The 18,845-nt window shown below is 46.3% G+C and overlaps 1 protein-coding gene across 1 annotated transcript in view; it reads right to left on the reverse strand.

The window, feature by feature from the left end:
* Positions 1 to 781: 781 nt before the first annotated feature.
* LOC139667227 (cadherin-4-like) overlaps positions 782 to 18,845 on the reverse strand; it is a 29,620-nt gene continuing 11,556 nt past the window's right edge. Inside the window, exons 4-12 of the mRNA XM_071546658.1 lie at positions 16,294 to 16,431; positions 10,604 to 10,789; positions 9,979 to 10,232; positions 6,594 to 6,736; positions 4,129 to 4,365; positions 3,031 to 3,264; positions 2,605 to 2,744; positions 1,609 to 1,773; positions 782 to 988 (exon numbers count right to left, since the gene is read on the reverse strand). Of these exons, the coding sequence (XP_071402759.1) occupies positions 782 to 988; positions 1,609 to 1,773; positions 2,605 to 2,744; positions 3,031 to 3,264; positions 4,129 to 4,365; positions 6,594 to 6,736; positions 9,979 to 10,232; positions 10,604 to 10,789; positions 16,294 to 16,431 (1,704 nt within the window). The remainder of the gene's footprint in view (positions 989 to 1,608; positions 1,774 to 2,604; positions 2,745 to 3,030; positions 3,265 to 4,128; positions 4,366 to 6,593; positions 6,737 to 9,978; positions 10,233 to 10,603; positions 10,790 to 16,293; positions 16,432 to 18,845) is intronic.

An 18,845-nucleotide genomic window follows, 5' to 3' on the forward strand; every position in this document is an offset into this window, starting at 1 on the left:
TCTTTTTTCGGCCAGGGAGCAGAATTCATTGGGTTATCAGATCCTAACAGTTTGCCCTGGTTGTGTCCTGCCCTCCTGTGACTGGCTGCTGGGGTTATTCATCTGCACCACTGTGAAGGGGAGAGGAGAAGTGATAGGCAGGGTTGGGAGGGGGGGGGGGCGATGAGGGAACGTGCCGCCCGAAACTGCACGAATGGCAACCGACCCTGAGATAGCAGGAGTCTGATACAAAAACACACCACAAAAGGCACTTTATAAAATGACAGTGCTTCTGTTCTAAGGAAATTCAAGTTGACAGAGTGAAAAGAGAGAGTCAGAGAGCGTCTTCCCGAAAAAGAACATTCTCTTCAGTGTGTGAGACCAAAGCAAAAAGATGGGTTTGTTCCAGTAATCGATCAATCAAAGCACAAATTCACTACTTGCGTCTCTCACGGCCGCCTTGATTTGTCCCCAGAGAGCTCCGGGTCCGGCGTGGTGAGAAAAGAAACAAAACGGACAAAAAAAAATCACACTGAAAAAACTCGCCACTAAAAAATATAAAGCCAGAATACAGTTGCAGTTGCAGCAGAACTCGCGGTTGAGGGCTCGGTTGCTGTCAACAAACTAACACAGCCCCGTGGAAGGGTCCGGTCCTCACATGTCTACCACCGGAGCCTGTGTCGGGTTCTTGGGCCCCCGTCCGCGGTTTCGAGGAGCATCCGTCCGAGACAACCCCGCCTCTCCAGACCCCCCCCCCCGCCGCAGCCCAGCCCAGCCCAGCCCAGCCCCCCCCCGTCCTCTCTCAGTCGTCGTCCCCTCCTCCGTAGAGGTCGGCCAGCTTCTTGAAGCGAGGGCCCCAGTCGTTGAGGTAGTCGTAGTCCTGGTCCCCTGAGCTGGTGGAGTTGAGCGAGCTGACGGAGCCGGCGGTGGAGCCGCTGCCCTCGTAGTCGAACACCAGCAGGGAGTCATAGGGAGGGGCGGTGGGGTCATTGTCTGCCGCCCGCAGACCCTGGAGAGAGAAGCAGAGAGAGAGAAAGATCCTCAATTCCCACTCTGAGTTGCGGTATTTGCTGTTCTATGAGAAGGGTTAGACCGAGATGTCAGGCCAATGTTGGCCTTTTCATAAAAATTGGATATCGGCCAGTCAGTGCCGTCCCCAGCCGATATTATGGAGGTGAGGATGTGTTTTACTCAGCAGTTTCAGGGATGGCATTCTGTAAAGCCTGCAATGAAACCTGAGAGAAATTTGCCGGTCTTAAGGAGCTGCTAATCAACCTAAAACTATTTAATTTGTACTGGCAGTTTCAGAAGATTCTGGGACAATTCTTTTGGGAAATTTCTGGCATGAAAATGATCAAATTTAAAGATATTGAATGTCAACACAATATCAACTATTGGCTGCTTCAATCCAAGAATATGGGTATCTGCATCAGCCTTCAAAAACCCATATCGGTCGAACCCTACCTATGGGTTGCATCAATGGGATAACATGAACAGCGCACTCAGTCTGCGTCAAACATTGCTACAATGTGTTGTAACTGGAATCAGCTCACAAAAGACTTGGCCAAAAACCTGCATTTCTCTGAATCGACTTATTTCTCCATTCAATCTTTGCATTGGGGAACATACGTCGTTAATGAAGTCTCCTATGTCTCCGGGGTGGGGCAGGCTGGGCCTGACGGGGTACTGGGACTCGGCGATCACAGGCCTCTCGTCCACCCTGCGCACCCCCGCCGGCTTATTGATGATGTGGTCCAGAGACTCCGGCTGCTGCAGCTGGCTCAGGTCATAGTCCTGGGTGGAGGAGGAGGGGGCAGGAGAAAGCTGAGAGTCAGTTTATGTGTTTATCTGATTATCATCATCATGCTCATCATCACAACCTTTTAACCTGTTTTAACCTGCTAATATACATGTATGGTGAGTGTACAAACCTTAGAGGTCATGTGCTAATGTTCCAGGATTTTGTTTTCTACTTTTGCCACATCTGATATAATCTATACATCTGATATAATTTATTTTACTGATGATTGTATAAATATGGTACATGGATTAATTGTCCTCTGCTGCATGAAGAAACATTTCTGGGAAAAAGCAGCTGTAATGGCCAGTGGTTATCAGTGTTTCAGTCTTGTTGTTAAGCAATATATTTTTCACAATTTTCACTCACTTTCACTGAGTAGTCATGAATTCCAGGCCACTCGCATGATGAGAAGGTAAGCATTACTTTTAAACGCAAAGATGGGAGTTTTGTGGCCTAGTGAAAAATAACTTTTATATTTCTCAGTGGTGCCACTGCTCATTAACTGTTTTGTAGCTTTTTGCTGATATTGTACATATTTACAAGCCTTAGCATTTTGGATAATGCAAAAATCAGCTTAATGCGAGGTCTTCAGGGTGTGTAGACCATATGCCTCCAAGGCTGCTTTGCACACAAGCTTACACCTTTGACTTTTGTATTGTCATTAGCATATGAATAATTGTGGTAAATATTACGGTCAACTGGGTGTGTGGAGCCACATGGAATCCAGCCATGAAACCAAAAAATCCAAATGAAATGGAAAAACACTCCCTGTGATGGCGTTATGAGTATATATCATATAAATGACATATGTATTTCAGTAGTACCTGGTCCTCCTCTCCCCCTCCCTCCTCGTCGTACTTGAGGATGTTGTCTCTGACGTCGTCCTCAGGGTCGATCAGCAGGGGCTTTGCCTGCCGCTCCTTCTCCCTGCGCTTCATCCACACCACAAACAGCAGCACCATGCCTGCAAGACACGCAGCAGCAACACATTAGGCAGTGCTCATAGACAGTTGTCATAAGGTACTGTCGTTAGTGCACAGTGTTTGTTTGATACTGTATTTAATATTAAACATGTTCAAAAGTGCATGGTGTGCAGTCTTAATACATCTTCAAAAGCTGCGACTGCGATCCAACACGTCTCCTCTGGAGTGCCTTTTTAATATTGATGAATATGATGAATATTGATATGATGAGCCAATATTGAGTGTGTGTATTGTGCGCGTGTTTGCATTCCATTTTGCCGTACTCACTGAGCAGTATGATGATGCAGATGAGTATAGCGATGATGGCCCCGGTGCCCAGGCCGGCGGCGGCTACAGCCCCCGTGGTGCTGCAGTCCCCGTTCTCGTCGCAGGGACACACCTTGACCCTGATCACCGAGCGGTTGGACAGAGGAGGGTTCCCCGAGTCGGACACGATGACGGGGATGTCGTACACCGCCGCCTCCAGGTAGGGGATCTTCAGCCTCAGCTGGGCATAGTCACCTGGAGAGAGTGAGAGAGAGAGAGAGAGAGGATTGTGGGTAGGGGGTGGAGAGACATATCAGAGAGAGAGCAAAAAGAATGGGGGAGGGAGGGGAGGGGGGGCAGAGTGGGAGGGAAGAAGACATGAGGGTGGAGAGAGAAAGAAAAAGAAGAAGAAGAAGAAGGGGAAAATTAGATTAGACAGTACGCTGTAGAGAAATTATATTTTGTTTACTGCATGATTTCACGCCCTCATGTACGTAGGTAGGAGTGAATGACATCCTAAATGAAAACAGCTGTGACAAGAAGCCAAACATACTGCAATCATTCTGTATTCGAGGAGGCACTCAAGATAAAAACAGAGCATATAACCTTCAGCATCTATCACTCAGTCAAGCTAAGGCAAGAACCTCTGTGGGAGAAGAATCCAGGTATGTGATCAGATTTGTCCTCAAGACAACTGCTGTGATACATCCATCTGGGTGGATTAGTTGACAGATCGGTGGCTCAGGGGACAGAGAGATGAATGGATCTCATTTGTCACGAGCGACAGATCGTACGTCAACACCGGATGGTAGCCGGCTCTCTCTCTGTGAGCTTTGTGAGACATTTTGCTAAACTGGGACTTCTCTCACAGCTTAGAGCAATCCTTTGTTTTCGCTTGATGTCGGCAGTCCCATCTGTGGCCATTTTGCAGCGGGCATTTTGTATCCCTCCCACCGAGCATAGAGTTTAATTCAGCTGGGGATGCCGAATGCCGCAAGGTAAAGTGACCAAAATGAGGTGAATCCGTGTAAATCTAGTCAGAATAATGTACAACATCTCAGCCCAAACCAAACCAAACCAAACCAAACCAAACCAACCAAAATCTGGGTCTGGTCTTACCACTGAGACGAGAAATGGTCCAGTTGCGTCGGACGCTGGTGGGAAAGGAGGGCAGCTCAAAGACAAAGGGCCCTACGTTGGGGTCGGCGTCGGCGTCCGAGGCGGTGATGTTGACCCTGGAGTTGGGCCGGGCGCGCTCACAGACCTGGGCCTCCCGGGGCATCAGCACCGGCGCGTTGTCGTTCACGTCGATCAGGTAGATCTGGAGGGTTCCCGTCCCGCTGGCCTGCGGGGAGCCTGAGGGGAGGCGATGGGAAAGAGAGGAGTAGAAGAAGCGAGGAAGGAAGCAGGAGGGAAAGAGAATGGGGGGAAGATCAAAGGAGGGAGGGCATTAAAAGTTAGAGAGGAGAGGGTGCGATAGTGGTAGAGGGAGAGGTGAACAGCGGTTAGGCAGAGGAATAAAGACAAAGCGACGGGGGATGGAGCAAGAAGAAAGAATGGGGAGATGAAAGAGAAAGCAATGAGAAAACTACAGAAAACAACAAAACAATCCTTCCATTTGAATTGCAGTTTTTCCAGCTGATTCATGTTCAGAACTGAGAAAACAGAGACATGCAGGCTAAGTGAGTGGAGAGACAAACGCGAGGAAAGAGAATTTGTTTACGGAGGGGTTGAAAATGGAAGGACAATACTGTATACATTTGTACTGGAGCTCCCAGACAAAACAGCCAGAACAAATGAAAGGACGCATGAATATTTTACTCCCTGTGTTTAGAACTTCCTGCTTTCAAAGAGGCTGAGGCAAGACTCAGATTGGAAGGGACAACTCTCACACAAAGATTGTTATTATCTGCACTCTGCAAAACCCTGTGAGAAATTACTCAAACTCTAAACCTCACTACATCCAGCACTACAAGCTCAACATAACTTATTCAGTATTTCTTACAGCTATCATCAGCCAGACCAGCCCAGAAGCATCAGGTTGAGAGACAGATTTGTACTCTTTTATGCATCATCAACAGCCAAAACCTCTATTGTACTTTAGTTGGCACAGAAATGCTGCTTTTCTGTTGCTGCTGCTGTACAAGACGGTGCTAATGGTCGATCAGTGGTGAATTAATGGTCGATGATGCTAAGATGGTGAATAAGCATCTCAATATTTTTTAACTGCGATGCTTGTTTTTACAAAAGTAACGTGAACTTGAACTTGCTTGTCTCAAGAGGGTGCCACACAACAAGAGTCATTTTTTGGAGAGCTTGGGTTCTAGGGTGAGACAAATACATTTGGCTTTGACTGAAAATGATTACAAACATCTAATTTAAAGTCAGTACCCAACACTGTTTTCCTTGTGGTCACAGGGAAAGTGATCTCATGTCACCAATGGTAGTGGCGGATCCAAAGGGCCACAATGTGGGCACAATGTGCCTTGTACAAAAACAAATTGGAGACTTTCTTTCATTTTAAACTGCTTGTACTCACTGGGATGTGGTTCAAATTACTGAAGTGAAGATGTGGGCAGAGTTAAAATGATCAAAAGACTCCACAGTCCTTTAAAAGAAACAGGGCATGATTGGAGTTAGATTTTTTTCCACAGTAGCTGGGGAAAAAAGTGAAATGTTCCGCACCAAATAAAATCAATGGATGTGCTCAGGTAATTATTACTATCACCAGACCTCCTTCGGTGATACTATTGCTGAGAGCGCTTATCATAACATAAGCTAAACTGTGGCTGAAAAAGTGTCTACACTGCTCTGTTAAACAAACAGACTCTGCGATGATATATTGTAGCCTTGACATTCACACACACACAAAGCCTGTCAGAGGCCTGGGCTAAATTACTGATGCGGTGCAGCATAGATGGAGTATACTCCACTAGCTCATCAGTGTTGTGTTTCAACTTTGTTTTCCATCAGACAGTAACTTGGTGCATCAACTATGTAAAGGTCTATTGCCCCGGGCCCCAAGGCCCATCGACCGACTTGTCGGTTATGATTGGCTGGGTGCTTTGTTGCTTCTCCTGCTTCGCTTGAGTAGAATAAGTAAAGAGAATTTCAATCAAAGTGGAATATATCCCCTTGTTGACACTAGGCTCCTGAATCAATAGGCAGTCAACACTTTGTTGAGCTTAAGTTGGTGTGCTTCAGGGCAACATTGTAGTTTTACCCCACAAACCAATCCCTCATTTCTCACTGGTGTAAAAACACCTGGGTCCCTCCTACTAACACAGAGAGCAAGCACCTCTATTTGTAGTGCTTTAGCTCTTTAGCTCCACAGATTGCTGCAGCAGCTGTGGCTGCACTCAAGACCTTCAGTGACAGATACTATTCTTATTCTTTTCTGCCAGACACAAGGGACACATGGAAGGTTGATGCATATTTACACATACCATGCATGCATGCACACACCCTCCCTCTCATTTTTGCTCTTTCACTCACTCATAAATACACGCACATACACAACCAACCTACAATACACTATTCAGATCAACACAACACACACACTCATCCTGACTTACCAGACTTACCATTGTCGAAGGCCAGGAATGTGGCCTCATACACGTTGTTCTTGACATACATGGACTCTCGGTCCAGCAGGGCCATGGTGGTGATCTGACCATTGGTCCTGTTGATCCTCAGCCAGTTAGCTGGGTCTGACAGCTTGGAGTACCTGTACACACACACACACACATCCACATACAGAGAGAGAGAGAGAGAGAGAGAGAGAGAGAGAGAGAGAGAGAGAGAGAGAGAGAGAGAGAGAGAGAGAGAGAGAGAATAAGACAGAACCAAAAGCAATCAACTGAAGCATACTAAGCATATTCCACATATTACCTTTTACAGGCGACTGACTGATACTTGAATTCCAGCAGCTCTGACTGACTCTTTTATCTGTTGAACCGATGCATCCATTATCAGGTCGAATGTTCATTACCATAATAAGGAATACCAGCAAAGTACCTTTGAAATGTTATAGTGAGATGGGGAGTGGAACATATGTTCACCGAGCTTATCATAGTAACAACTCATTTGCATGAAGACCGACGGAAACCAGAACCGATATGCAGAACAGCCAATAAGCACTCTTAACAACTTCCCCGCTCTCTGTACCCACACCACTGTCACACAATCACCGCCATCACAAGTTAAAACACCAACGTAGTGCAAAGAGACAGCTGCAATTAAAATGTAGGAATTGCATTAATAACTAAGACGAGACTTAAAAACTGAGTGAACAAAGCGCTTCCCTCTCAGTGTTCCAATGAGCTTAGTGAGCAAAGGTTAATTGTAGACAAGTGAGCAGGCCCACAGGTACATAGATGTAATGTATAGGGAACAAAATGATCTGCCTGTCACTCTAAATGACAGAAGGTGGGCGTGCAGCAGACAGAGAGAACGAGAGAGTGAGAGAGAGAACAGAGAATGTGAATGTAAGCATGGTAGGTAGGAGAAGGGGCTTAATTAGAGCAGTGCGTTGGAGGCTGACACGGGTTAGCCGGAGCCTAGCAGGCACGGGGAAGCTAATGGCAGAGAGCTAAATCCATCCCCGGCTAATGACACACACTTCTGGACCGCTACACATTTAGCAAAGAGCTGAATTAAACAGACAGACTGTCAGAGGGCCAGGCTGACAGACCGGTGCACCCTCTGTGACTCCGGTCTCTGTTTTTGTAGAGAAAATAAATACGATTTTCTCGCGAAAAATGGCACAGTTACATTTGCTGGAGCGTGTCACGTAAATGACTCCCGCATCAGCCAGGATGTGATGTCGTCTGGCAGGTAAGACAGTTGTGTTTGGTTGACGTACGTGGCACCATCATCTCCTCCCTGTGCCAACTGGGTGCCACCTCATCTCATGCCGTCTTCATCTGCAGCTGTTGGCAGAGCGGGGAAGAGCACCCAGCTGGTGTAGCAGAGCAAAGTGCACACACTCACGTCTTACTGTACTTGTGAGGACATTCCATTGACCTCATTCATGCCCTAACCCTCACCAATACATGCCTAACCTTAACACTTAACCCTAACCTAAACTAACCCCTTGCAGAAGTGACCTCACTTCGCTAAAATGTCCTCACTCTGAAGGTCTAATACTCAAACTGGTTCTCACAAAGATAGCAGTATAAGAACACACACACACACGCTCACACTGCCACGTTACAGTAAAATCAGCTGGCAAACAAGTCTGGGCTTACATCATCTTTTCTTTCCAGAGACAGAGAGACAGACAGACAGAGAAAAAAAAAGCCAGAGAGAGAAACACAGAACTAGAGAGAGAGGGATAGAGGGAGAGCCGGCTCTTCTCCCATCTACTGCACATGCTCAGCTCCTTCACTCGTCCTCTGTGCGTTTACGCGTGCGCCTGCTTATGTGCATCTGTGTGCGTACCCGTATGTGCGTCTGCGTGTGTGTGTGTGTGTGTGTGTGTGTGTGTGTATGCGTGAGCGTTCAAGTGAGGTCACCAAAAGGGAATACGCCAGTGGAGATGAGGCTGTCTGAACACGAGCCGTGTGTCTGCTGGCAAGCTGCTCTGGAGAAGACAGCGGCTCTGAGGTCCCATCAATAACAGACACGCAGACAGACAGGGGAAGAATGACAGGGTCAGAGGGAGCGGGAGAGAGGGAGGGACGAGAGCAAAGAGAAAGAGTAAAAGAAGTGTTACTTCTCTCAAAGGGCATAACAGCTCAGCCCACTTAGTTTGCATGACTAGGTCTTTTTAGGAAAAGAAGCCTGAACTCTCTCTCTCTCTCTCCCTCTCTCTCTCTCTCTCTCGCTCACAATTCAGTAACATTTCCACTGGGCTCCTCAGTGGACGGCTGTCTTACTGACATTAAGAAAAATCGATCTCTCCCTTTGGAGCTGGGGATGGAGTGGAACGGCGCCCTTGGACCTTAGTGGGCACGTGGGAGTTTCTGTCACACATAGGGTCGATGCTCGGATGGCACCGTGCCTGCTGTGTGCCACCCCGGTCAGGAAGGATGGGGAGAGGGATCAATGAGGAGAAAGAGAAGAAGAAGAAGAAGAAGAAGAAGGGGGGACCCAAAGAGAGCAGACAGACCAGAGTCCAGCTCATTACGGAACGACCTCTCCACACCCGTCGCTTGGCAACAGAGAGGTAACTGGAGCTCGGCCTGTAGTGGGGGGGGCAGCAGCCTCTGGAGACCACTCACTGCCAATTAAACACTGGTGACAAACAGCATTTATATGCATGTACTGCTCAAATACAGGGTGTGGACTAAATTTTAGAAACATCAAACTATATGTGAATATCAAGTAGGAGTAAGCCCCCCCTCCCTTGCCTTCAGAACAGCTTCAGTCCTCCCTTGGATTGCTGGCATACAAAACCTGAACACGGTGCCAGGTTAGTCTTTTCCTCTGAAAACTCTGTTGCACAGAAAGTGATGCGTTTCACATTTCCAGCAGCAACAACAGCGGTTTGTTAGGAATAAACAGAAGAAGAACTGGTTAGTTAGCATGAGCAGTGATAGCCTCCATGGCTGAACAGACAAAGAAAAGAGCTGTAGCCACCTACAGAGACTCAAACTGCATCAACAGAAAATCCAAGGAAAAAGACATCATAGTACTGGACACACTGTTTGATTGACAGGTGATCTCTGGGAAGAGCAGTGCAGAAACACCACCAAAGATATTATTTTATTTTATTTAATTTTATTTCGCATTTCTGCTTTATTGGATGGTATACTGTACAGTGGAGTGGGTGGGAGCTTATCTGGGAGCTATATTTTGCAGCCTGTGGACTTTTTCTATTTATTGAGCTTTTCTTCTGTCCTGCACCTGCACACCAGCCTGCTTTTCGGATGTGTGTGTTCTATTTTTCTGCTACAGGGTGGGATTTGAACCTGCAATGTCCCCACAAAGACCCATCAGGAAATCCAGGAAGTAAGTGAACCATACCTGACAGTCTGGTGGATGAAGTGGTCCGGGTCTTGGGCGGCGAACACCGTGAGCGTGGTCCCCGCCGGCACGCCCTCTTCGAAGCGGATCAGCTTGGGGTTGACGGGGAAAACGGGCGGCTCGTTCACGTCCTGGACGGAGATGGTGACCCCCGCTGTGGACTGGAGCGAGGACTGGATGCCGCTGGCCAGGTGGGCCTGGTTAGACACCACCACCGTCAGCATGAAGGCGCGGTTCATCTCGAAGTCCACCGGCTGGAGAGGGAGCGACGAGAGAGGGAGACAACGTTTGAGATGAGGAGGAATCACCGGGAGAATCAGTGCAGCTGATTACCCAAATGATTTCTTGCCGCCTTCCAATTTGAGAAATTACATATAATTCGCTGAAAACAACGTGAGACCAAAGTACACTCAGTCGTCAACATCTGGCACTTCAGAGCAGGTGGAGACGTACAAGAGGCAGAATAAAACCATCGCAGTGCTGAATAATAATGAGGATAATAGAGCAATTGTCAAAATAACACTTTCATTTGAGCAACTTTCAGACACAGATTCCTCAGGATGTGAACAAAGAAGAACAAAGAAGCATTTTCTCCAGAACAGCCAAAGCGACAGCCTGGTTTTACCTTGACCACGGTGACCATGCCCTCGTTGGTGATGGGGTTGGTGCGGATGGTGAAGTGTCCAGAGGGGTCTCCGCTCACGATGCGGTAGACGGCGTTCCAGTTGGGGCTGTGGGGCTGGTCCCTGTCTACCACCGTCAGGTTGGTCACCACCACGTTCACCTTGTTCTCCGGCACTTCCCCGGAAAACTACAGCGAGGTGGAGGGAGGAGGGGAGAGAAAAGTTACAGTTTAATTACAGCTGAAGTTATGCTGAAGTTGCATCTACAGTCGGGTGATGCGTGGTAATAACGTGATTTATTGAGATTTTGCTAATTTCTTCTTGCCATCATCAATCTCTTAGCATTTTTCACAATTATTATTATTGAAACAAATTGCTTTGGTGCCCCCATGTCAAATGTCACACCAATAATGCTCATTATGCTGAAACTTTAATTGAAAGTGGAAGAAAGAGAAATGGAGGAGAAAAAGGAAAGATAGGATGAAGGAAGAAAAAAAAGCAGGCAGCATTGAAAGGCAAAAAGGGAGGAGAAGTGGGAGAGGCAGATTTGTTTAAATATGGATAACAGAGAATCATTGCTTCCATTACATTAATGCAGTCCCTTATTCCACGCAATGTCTGCTCATATGAAGCTCTTTATTTGAACTAATGGATTTGTTCAATTAAGTGTTTACCCATTTAATTTCGATTCTGCGCATTCACCAAATCTAAGTCTTAATAAGCAATTAGATAAGTACTGTAATTAAGGCGGCGGTAGGAATAATCTTTGGCTAATGATCTTCATTATATTGCAATCTGAAACAACTCCCTTCTGAACTGAGTCTGGAGGAAAGTTGGTGACAGCTGCAGAGCCGGGAGAAGAATTCACCACGCAATAGGATACACCGCTCTGCTCTATAGGGATTTATCTGGCTACAGAGAGATGACCATACCAATAGACACGGAGAGACACTCAAAGGCAGACGCACACACACACACACATATGCACACACACATGCACACGCACACACGGAGAGCTCTCATTGTCAGATGATAATCCCCGTTTCCTCTTGTGAAGTGTTAACTTGTTTATAGTGTGCGTGTGACAGCTGCTGTTCACTCTAATGGCTTCATCATCATGGCATTGATGCAGCATCCAAAACAGCACATTCCTCCCTCCCTCCCGCCCTCCCTCCTTGCCTCCTCTCCTCCTATCCCCTGCAGCACGACCAGGCTGATAAGCACAGAACAAATTAAATATGCACTCTCAGTCTCTGGTGTGTGGGCTCCTCCATTTCATTTTCACCCGGAGCTTTAGCACAAACACCACCGCAAACCTTCCAAGCTTGTTTGTCCACGCTGAGAGAGAGAGCCAAAATGGAATATGCTCTCTCAGAGGCACACACAATGGCGCTGACTGTAGGAGAGGGCGCTTCCAAAATGGCCACTCTCTTGAAAATGCAATGTGGACCCACTGATAAGCCACAAGAGACACAGGCGCAGAGTTTCTGAAGGATTTTGTGGGTACAAACGAGGGCAAAAACTGAGTGGGGCAAATAAGATTCATTTGTAGGTAATCACCAAAAGAGACCTCAGTCTGCTTTGCAAGCGGAAGTAAAATTCAAATGAGACAAAAAAAAAAAATCATAAAACTTTAATTTGAATTGGTATGTCACAAAAGGTATTACCAATTCAGGCCCGGCAGCATTACAGATTCAGGCCTTTAGGGCTTTATATACAAACTTTATGTGCTCTGCCTATTTAAACATTCAAATATGAGAGCAAAAACTTTATTACAGGCAGTTCTGTGTGGAAAGCGTGGGCTTGTTCAGCGACAGGTAGGTAGTGAATGTGAAGACGCATTGTCTGAAGGTCTGCATTCCTAAGAAGGTGTAAAGGATCAAAATTGTAAAAAACTAACAAATATATTTCTTTAAAACGTTGTTGTTGTCAATGTGCTCCGCCAGAGGCTTTAATGAACAAGGTAAAAACAGGCAAAAATAGTCGGGTGAGAGAGTCGGTGAGGTGGGGGCACAGCTGGTGTCCCTGGAGAGAAAATCACTCTTTATCTTCAACCGTCATTCTGCATTCAAAGCCTCCAAGTCATTAGTGATACTTAAATGCTGATAGGATCAGTTAATATTTAACAATGCATAATTTTAAGACAACAGATAAAAATTCAGCAATTCAGTGGTTATTAAATGTTATGAACCACTAACCTGTGGTTCATAACACATGTTTGTAACCATGGGTTACACAGGTGCATCAAGAATAGAACTAGACAAAACCTGGTTATGCAGGATCAATGTTGCCTTGGCACATCCGCCCATGTGTTGCTTTCCGATGCTTCTCAAACTGCCTTTAGACAGTCTTTAACCTTTGAGGTGCAGCCAGTGACACGTTCCCAGCCGGGGGAAATCAGCAAGTATAGTGTTATAGAGCTACAAATGTTTTTCGAAAATAAATCCTCATCACAGTGAACTGCACAGCAGGGGAATTCTAGCACCCTCTTATTGAAAACTGAGGAAAATGCTACATTCTGGATGGCACAGTCACGGCTCAACATGACTAAATGAGCTCTGACTTTCCTTCGTGGGGTGTTGAAAACAACACCAGGCAAATGGTAATGACAGCATTAAGTAGGAATAAATGTCCCAAAACAGACTCCCACTGAAATAAGGCTGAGATCAGTCCACTTAAGAAGGCTATTAGGTCTTCACTATGGCATAATAAAGATATAGCTTTTGGCAACAGACGGGCCCATGTCCATATCTCCCTCATTTGTCATATTATACAGCGATCTCAAGCAGCTTTTTCCAGCGGTCTCTGGTGTCTTCTTTCTTATACCAATCACAGATTTGAACTCAAATCCAAGTGGTGGAGCGGAAAGGAGTGGAAAGTGGCGAAGGCGGGTAATCTCAGGCACTCCAACCCTTTCAGCCTGTTTAGAAGCTGCAGCTCTACAGGTGAACCACAAATAGCACTCTATTCAGATCTGCAGTGTCTGGGAGCGCAGCCTTTCAACCCCACCAGTCTCTCAAGCAACCCTCCTGCTCCTCATCACTTGCTTTGTGAATGACAAACCTCTGGGTGCACTCCAGCAGGGGTATGGTACACTTGATTAGATGGTAACAGTACAACTCTGTGAGAGACGATCCTAACACTGAATACAGCTTAATGAGTTGTGGCAAGTACCATTGTCTTTTGTTTATCGCATAATGACGAACATAGCACTCTTGCGTTCATGCCTGTGTGCTGGAATGAATAAAACATTTGGCTTTTTTTTTTTTTTTTTTTTAAATTAGCCGCAATATATCTGCTTGGTTTTCGCCCCCGCAAGCAATTTCACTTAATTAGTGTGCTTATGTTTTCTTGACGCCTCCCGTAGAGAGCCATGAATTCTTCTCGCGTCTGTCATACACAAATAATTACTGAACCGCTCCAAGTGTAGTTGCTTGTGTGGGATGCAAAAGAAAAACTAGAGATTGACAAAGTGGTGGAAACAGCATCTGGTGGAGAAGACTTTCTTTGCCATGGATGTGCGCGTTTGCATGCGAGAGCGTGCAAAAGACCCACAGCAAAAAGCAGGGAGAGAAACATTTTCTCATTTTAACTAATACAGTCATTACCATCTTTTGACTCTCTCAGTCAGTCAGGCAACAAAACACAGTCAACTGTTCTCTGACAGACGAGCAAAGGCAAAATATCTGCACAGTCCTTTACTCAGGAGCGCTGGAGAGGAGGAGGAGTGTCATGAGTGAAGCCCAGCAGAGACAAAGACTGACAAAAGTAAAACATGATCATGTGTGTGGGCATATGTGCATGTCTCAGGTGTGTATGTGTCAAGGATGTGTACATGTGTTTTTTTTGGTGTGTCTGTGTGTGTGTGTGTGTGTGTGTCGGAGCGGGACATTGCCAGTGCTTGCTGGCTGCGGGAAGCTAGCCCAGAACTCCTCCCCAGCGAGAAAGGGAGTGACAGAGGCAGAGACAGAGACAGAGAGAGAGACAAAGGGAGGGACAGAGGCAGAGACAGAGACAAAGGGAGGGACAGAGACAGAGACAGACAGAGAGATAAAGGGAGGGACAGAGGCAGAGACAGAGAGAGAGGGAGGGACAGAGAAAGAGACAGAGACAGAGACAGGGACAGATACAGAGACAGAGAGAGAGAGAGAGGGAGAGAGACAGAGACAGAGGGAGAGACAAAGGGAGGGACAGAGGCAGAGACAGAGAGAGAGGGAGGGGCAGAGAAAGAGACAGAGACAGGGACAGATACAGAGACAGAAAGAGAGAGACAGACAGAGAGACAGAGACAGGGACAGAGGGAGAGACAGAGAGAGAGAGGGAGAGAGACAGAGACAGAGACAGAGGGAGGGACAGACACAGGGACAGGGACAGTTCAGAGCAGAGCGGCAGTCTTGTGCTGTAGCTCCAGCCCCTGACAGCTGGGGAGCTCTTATCAGAGCATGCGGCTGGAACTGTCCTGGCATGCGTGCTGACGCCGGCCCCGCCGAGGAAGACGAGGATCACAGTGTGTGACGCCGACACACTCCTAGCTCTGCCTCTGAGCTCCGCCGCAGACAGCATCTGTCTCTCCCCGGGAAAAAAAAAACAAAACTGAGGAATCCGGGCGCTCGCATCGAGAATAACAGTCCTGTAAGTCCGTCCGTCTGTCTGTCTGTCTCTTGTTTGGTCACTGTGGTCAGCGTTTGATTCTATTCTGTTCTATTCCAGGCTGGGAATACTGATGGATATACAGTGGGACAGATACAGAGACACGCGCCAAGGCAAACATGTGCGAGCGCAAATTTCACAGCTCTCACACGAACACTCGAGCGTGTCCCCGGCCAAGAAAAGCTTTTTCCTCCAGATGCCGTTTCCTTGTCTTTGTCAATAACCCCTCGCACAATAACAACCGACCCGCATTCTCACAAACAAACAAGCCCTCTCTACCTCGCCACACACATCCCTCACGCGCACAGCGCCGCGGCAAAGTGGGCCAGCTGTAGCGTGGCTTCCTGTCAGCCCGATGAGGAGGTATCGGGGACCGGGGCCAGATGCCTGCAGACAAACCCCGGCCACCAGAGGCCCCGCTGGCTGGGAAACACACAGGGAGGGAGGGAGGAGAACTCCACCCATCACCAAAACCACACGCCTGTGATCTCTGTCTCTCTCCCTCTCTCTCTCTCTCTCTCTCTCAAATTCAAATTCAAATATGCTTTATTGGCATGACAGGAAAAAAAAAACTATGTTGCCAAAACAGTACATTATTTAAAATAGGATAAGATTGCAACATTGGGTAATAATTAATAATGAATAAACAGTACAGCCCAGCTCTCTCAATTAAATTAGATTCAATTAAATTCAATGAGCTTTGTTGGCATGGCATACATGTGCACATGTAGCCAAAGCATAGATTCAAACAGGAATGAAATAGAAATGAAGTAAAAAAAAAGGAATAAACTGCATATTAAATCAATAGATTCTTCACATAAAATATCTCTGGATAATAACAGTGATGATTACAAAAAATAATCATAAGATACTTGTTACACATGTGCTAACTAAATTAAAGGGGACTACAGAGCTGGTGTGTTTCTTAGATTAGGCATGACATCACATACTGAGCACATTGTTCTACTGCTTCGTGTTTTTCTCCAAGGAGGATGCACAGTGTTTTCCATTGGTACTTAGATCTTGAAAATCCGTGACTCACCGTCCTGACTGTCAGCTCCGGGGGATTGTCGTTGATGTCGGTAATGGAGATGAGGGCCGTGGCTGTGTTGGACAGGCCGAAGTTCAAGTTGCCCTCCATGTCCGTGGCCTGGACGATGATGGTGTACTGAGACACTTTCTGTAGGTGGATAGAGAGAGCGAGAGGGAGAGAGAGAGAGAGAGAGAAAAAACACTGTGAAAGATTCATATATCGGATGTTGCTTGGATACAGGAGCTGAATCAGTGAATAAATGGACTGGGTTCTTCATTTGCCAATGTAGTGAGGATATGAAAGAATGAATGAGTGAATGACTGACAGTTTGATTAAACAAAAATCCCACAACCCCTACTCACATCTCCTTTCTCCCTCACACCCATCATTTTTCCCCTCTTTCACGATCCCCTACCCACTGGCACAATGGAATAACGAGTCGGGTGAAGCACCTTATTTGCACACTAACAGATAGGAGACAGCACACACACACACACACACACACACACCGAAAGAGTGGAAGTGAAGGCTGTGAGGTGCAGTGAGGGAGCAATGAGCGTTGGTGAAAGGCCCATCCATTATGGCCTAAAAGTCTCGGCTTTCAGCTGTGAGAACAGACCTGGATCATCACTCATTTTAATGGAGGCGCCGCCACTTTAAGATGCACCACGATGCTGCAGATAATACAGGGAGGTGAGTGGACCTTATTTGTTCCAGTTAGAGCGAGGGGGGGAGTCGTACCCCAGAGGCAGTGCTGCAGCACCGACCTCCATGTGTGGAGGACTGCAACGTACTAGTACCGTGACAAGAAACAACAACACACACTGTTCCATATTGAAACGCAGCATAGAGATTCAAGCTCCTCTCCTCTTTCCCTCTCTATCTCACTCCTGGGTATTGCATAGGCACAACTGAAGGAATCAACACTCGAAAGCAACAGGCAGAGGGAGAAACATGTACAGTGCATCCACATTCCAGCACAATGTCACTGTCCATGGTGCTGAAAGTTCAGTATGTCCCCAGTCTCACCATGGGGAAGAGGACTCTCTCTTCTCTCTCTCTCCCAGTATAAGCCTCTCTGCTTTTTGCTTTGCGGTCTCTTTCTCCTCCTATTAATCCATTTGGTCGAAGCATTCATTGTGCCAGTGTAAAGGGAGGGAGGGAGGGAACGAGGGAGAGAGGCTGAGCGTCAAGGACAGGCCAGTGTTCTGCGCTCAGAGCCTGCAGCTTTGTTCAGCCTCCACAATGCGTCCTATCAGTGGGCTAGCACCAGGTTATTGCTAGGCTGGTGTCGCCGTGTCCACTCCGGGGTCACGGTTTCTAATCACCTGAGGGCCACTGGCATTGATGTCAGGGACTGCATGGAGGAATGAGAACAAACCCAGGCAGACGTTGTGCAGTTATAAGTGGAGGAGTTATTGATTCCTGCTTGCGTGCCTGCTTCTTTGCTTTTTTCTGTCTTTGTGTTTTGACTTTTTTTCATTTTTTTCCCTTTGGTTTCCTGTGTGTTCTTTGTAGCTCACATTCTGTGCTTCTTTTGATCTCTCGCTATCTTTCTCATTGCACCTTGGTTACTCGGTGTACCCAGTGCCTGTCGGTTTCCTCTCTCTGCCTGTCTGGCTGACTGTCTGTCTTTCTGCCTGTCTCTCTGTTGTAGCAGAACCACGTCTCCACAGCTCAAAATGGATCCTTGAATAACTTTCTTTCCCAGGAACAGAAATGACCCTTCACCTTTAAAGCTACAAAAATGTCACCAAAATGTGACCAAGACTAAGGGGGGATCTCCAACACCAATCAGACAACTCTTTTTATCTGGACCAGAAGACTGAGTTCTATTGAACTGATGTTGGACAATTAGCCACATTAGATAATTAAATACATTTTGTATCATGTTACCAAAAGGACCAGGAATTGCTTTCTCCCTTCTCTTTTTAGTTCTGTAGGAAACCCCCACCTTTCTGGATAAAGCCATAAAAGTCATAAATCCATAAATTCTTTTCATTCTTGGTTTAGTCCTCTTCTGTAGTTTGTATTTCCTAATGTCTCCAATGAGTTTTTAGAATATTGTGAATTATATACTAAATTGGTTAATCATATATGCTTAAGTGTTTTAATTATCCTCCCAATAGTTGGACCCAGTTATTACCCTAAGACCACATTGCTACCTAAGGTCTGATTATATTTACCTATTCTTGGCCCCCACATTGATAATTATGTTCTATTTCATTGTTTCCCAATATCAACCACCAAAGTTGTATGTATTCGTGATTTAAATATTAAGATTATAAGTATGTATCTAGGGTATTCTGCTAAAACAACTCAGTTCACAGCAAAGTTTGAACAGTGAAAGTTGTATTGTCTGATCATGTTTCATGTAATGGTTTTATGCAATCCATAAGTGTTTGTTTACAGGTTTCATAATGTCACTGATTGACAACAGTAATTGGTTGAGTATGTAAAATCCAAACACGTTATTCTAAATCTTTATCATTACATAGGCTGGTTACTAAAGTAGTTGAGAGAGGTATCCTTATGTGTCTCTCTGTCTTATCACGGGCGTT

Source organism: Centroberyx affinis, unplaced genomic scaffold, assembly GCF_046629955.1.
Source record: "Centroberyx affinis isolate AG114_WGS23_722 - 3 ecotype Tasmania unplaced genomic scaffold, CSIRO-AGI_Caff_v1 ptg005379l_1, whole genome shotgun sequence".
NCBI lineage: Eukaryota > Metazoa > Chordata > Actinopteri > Beryciformes > Berycidae > Centroberyx > Centroberyx affinis.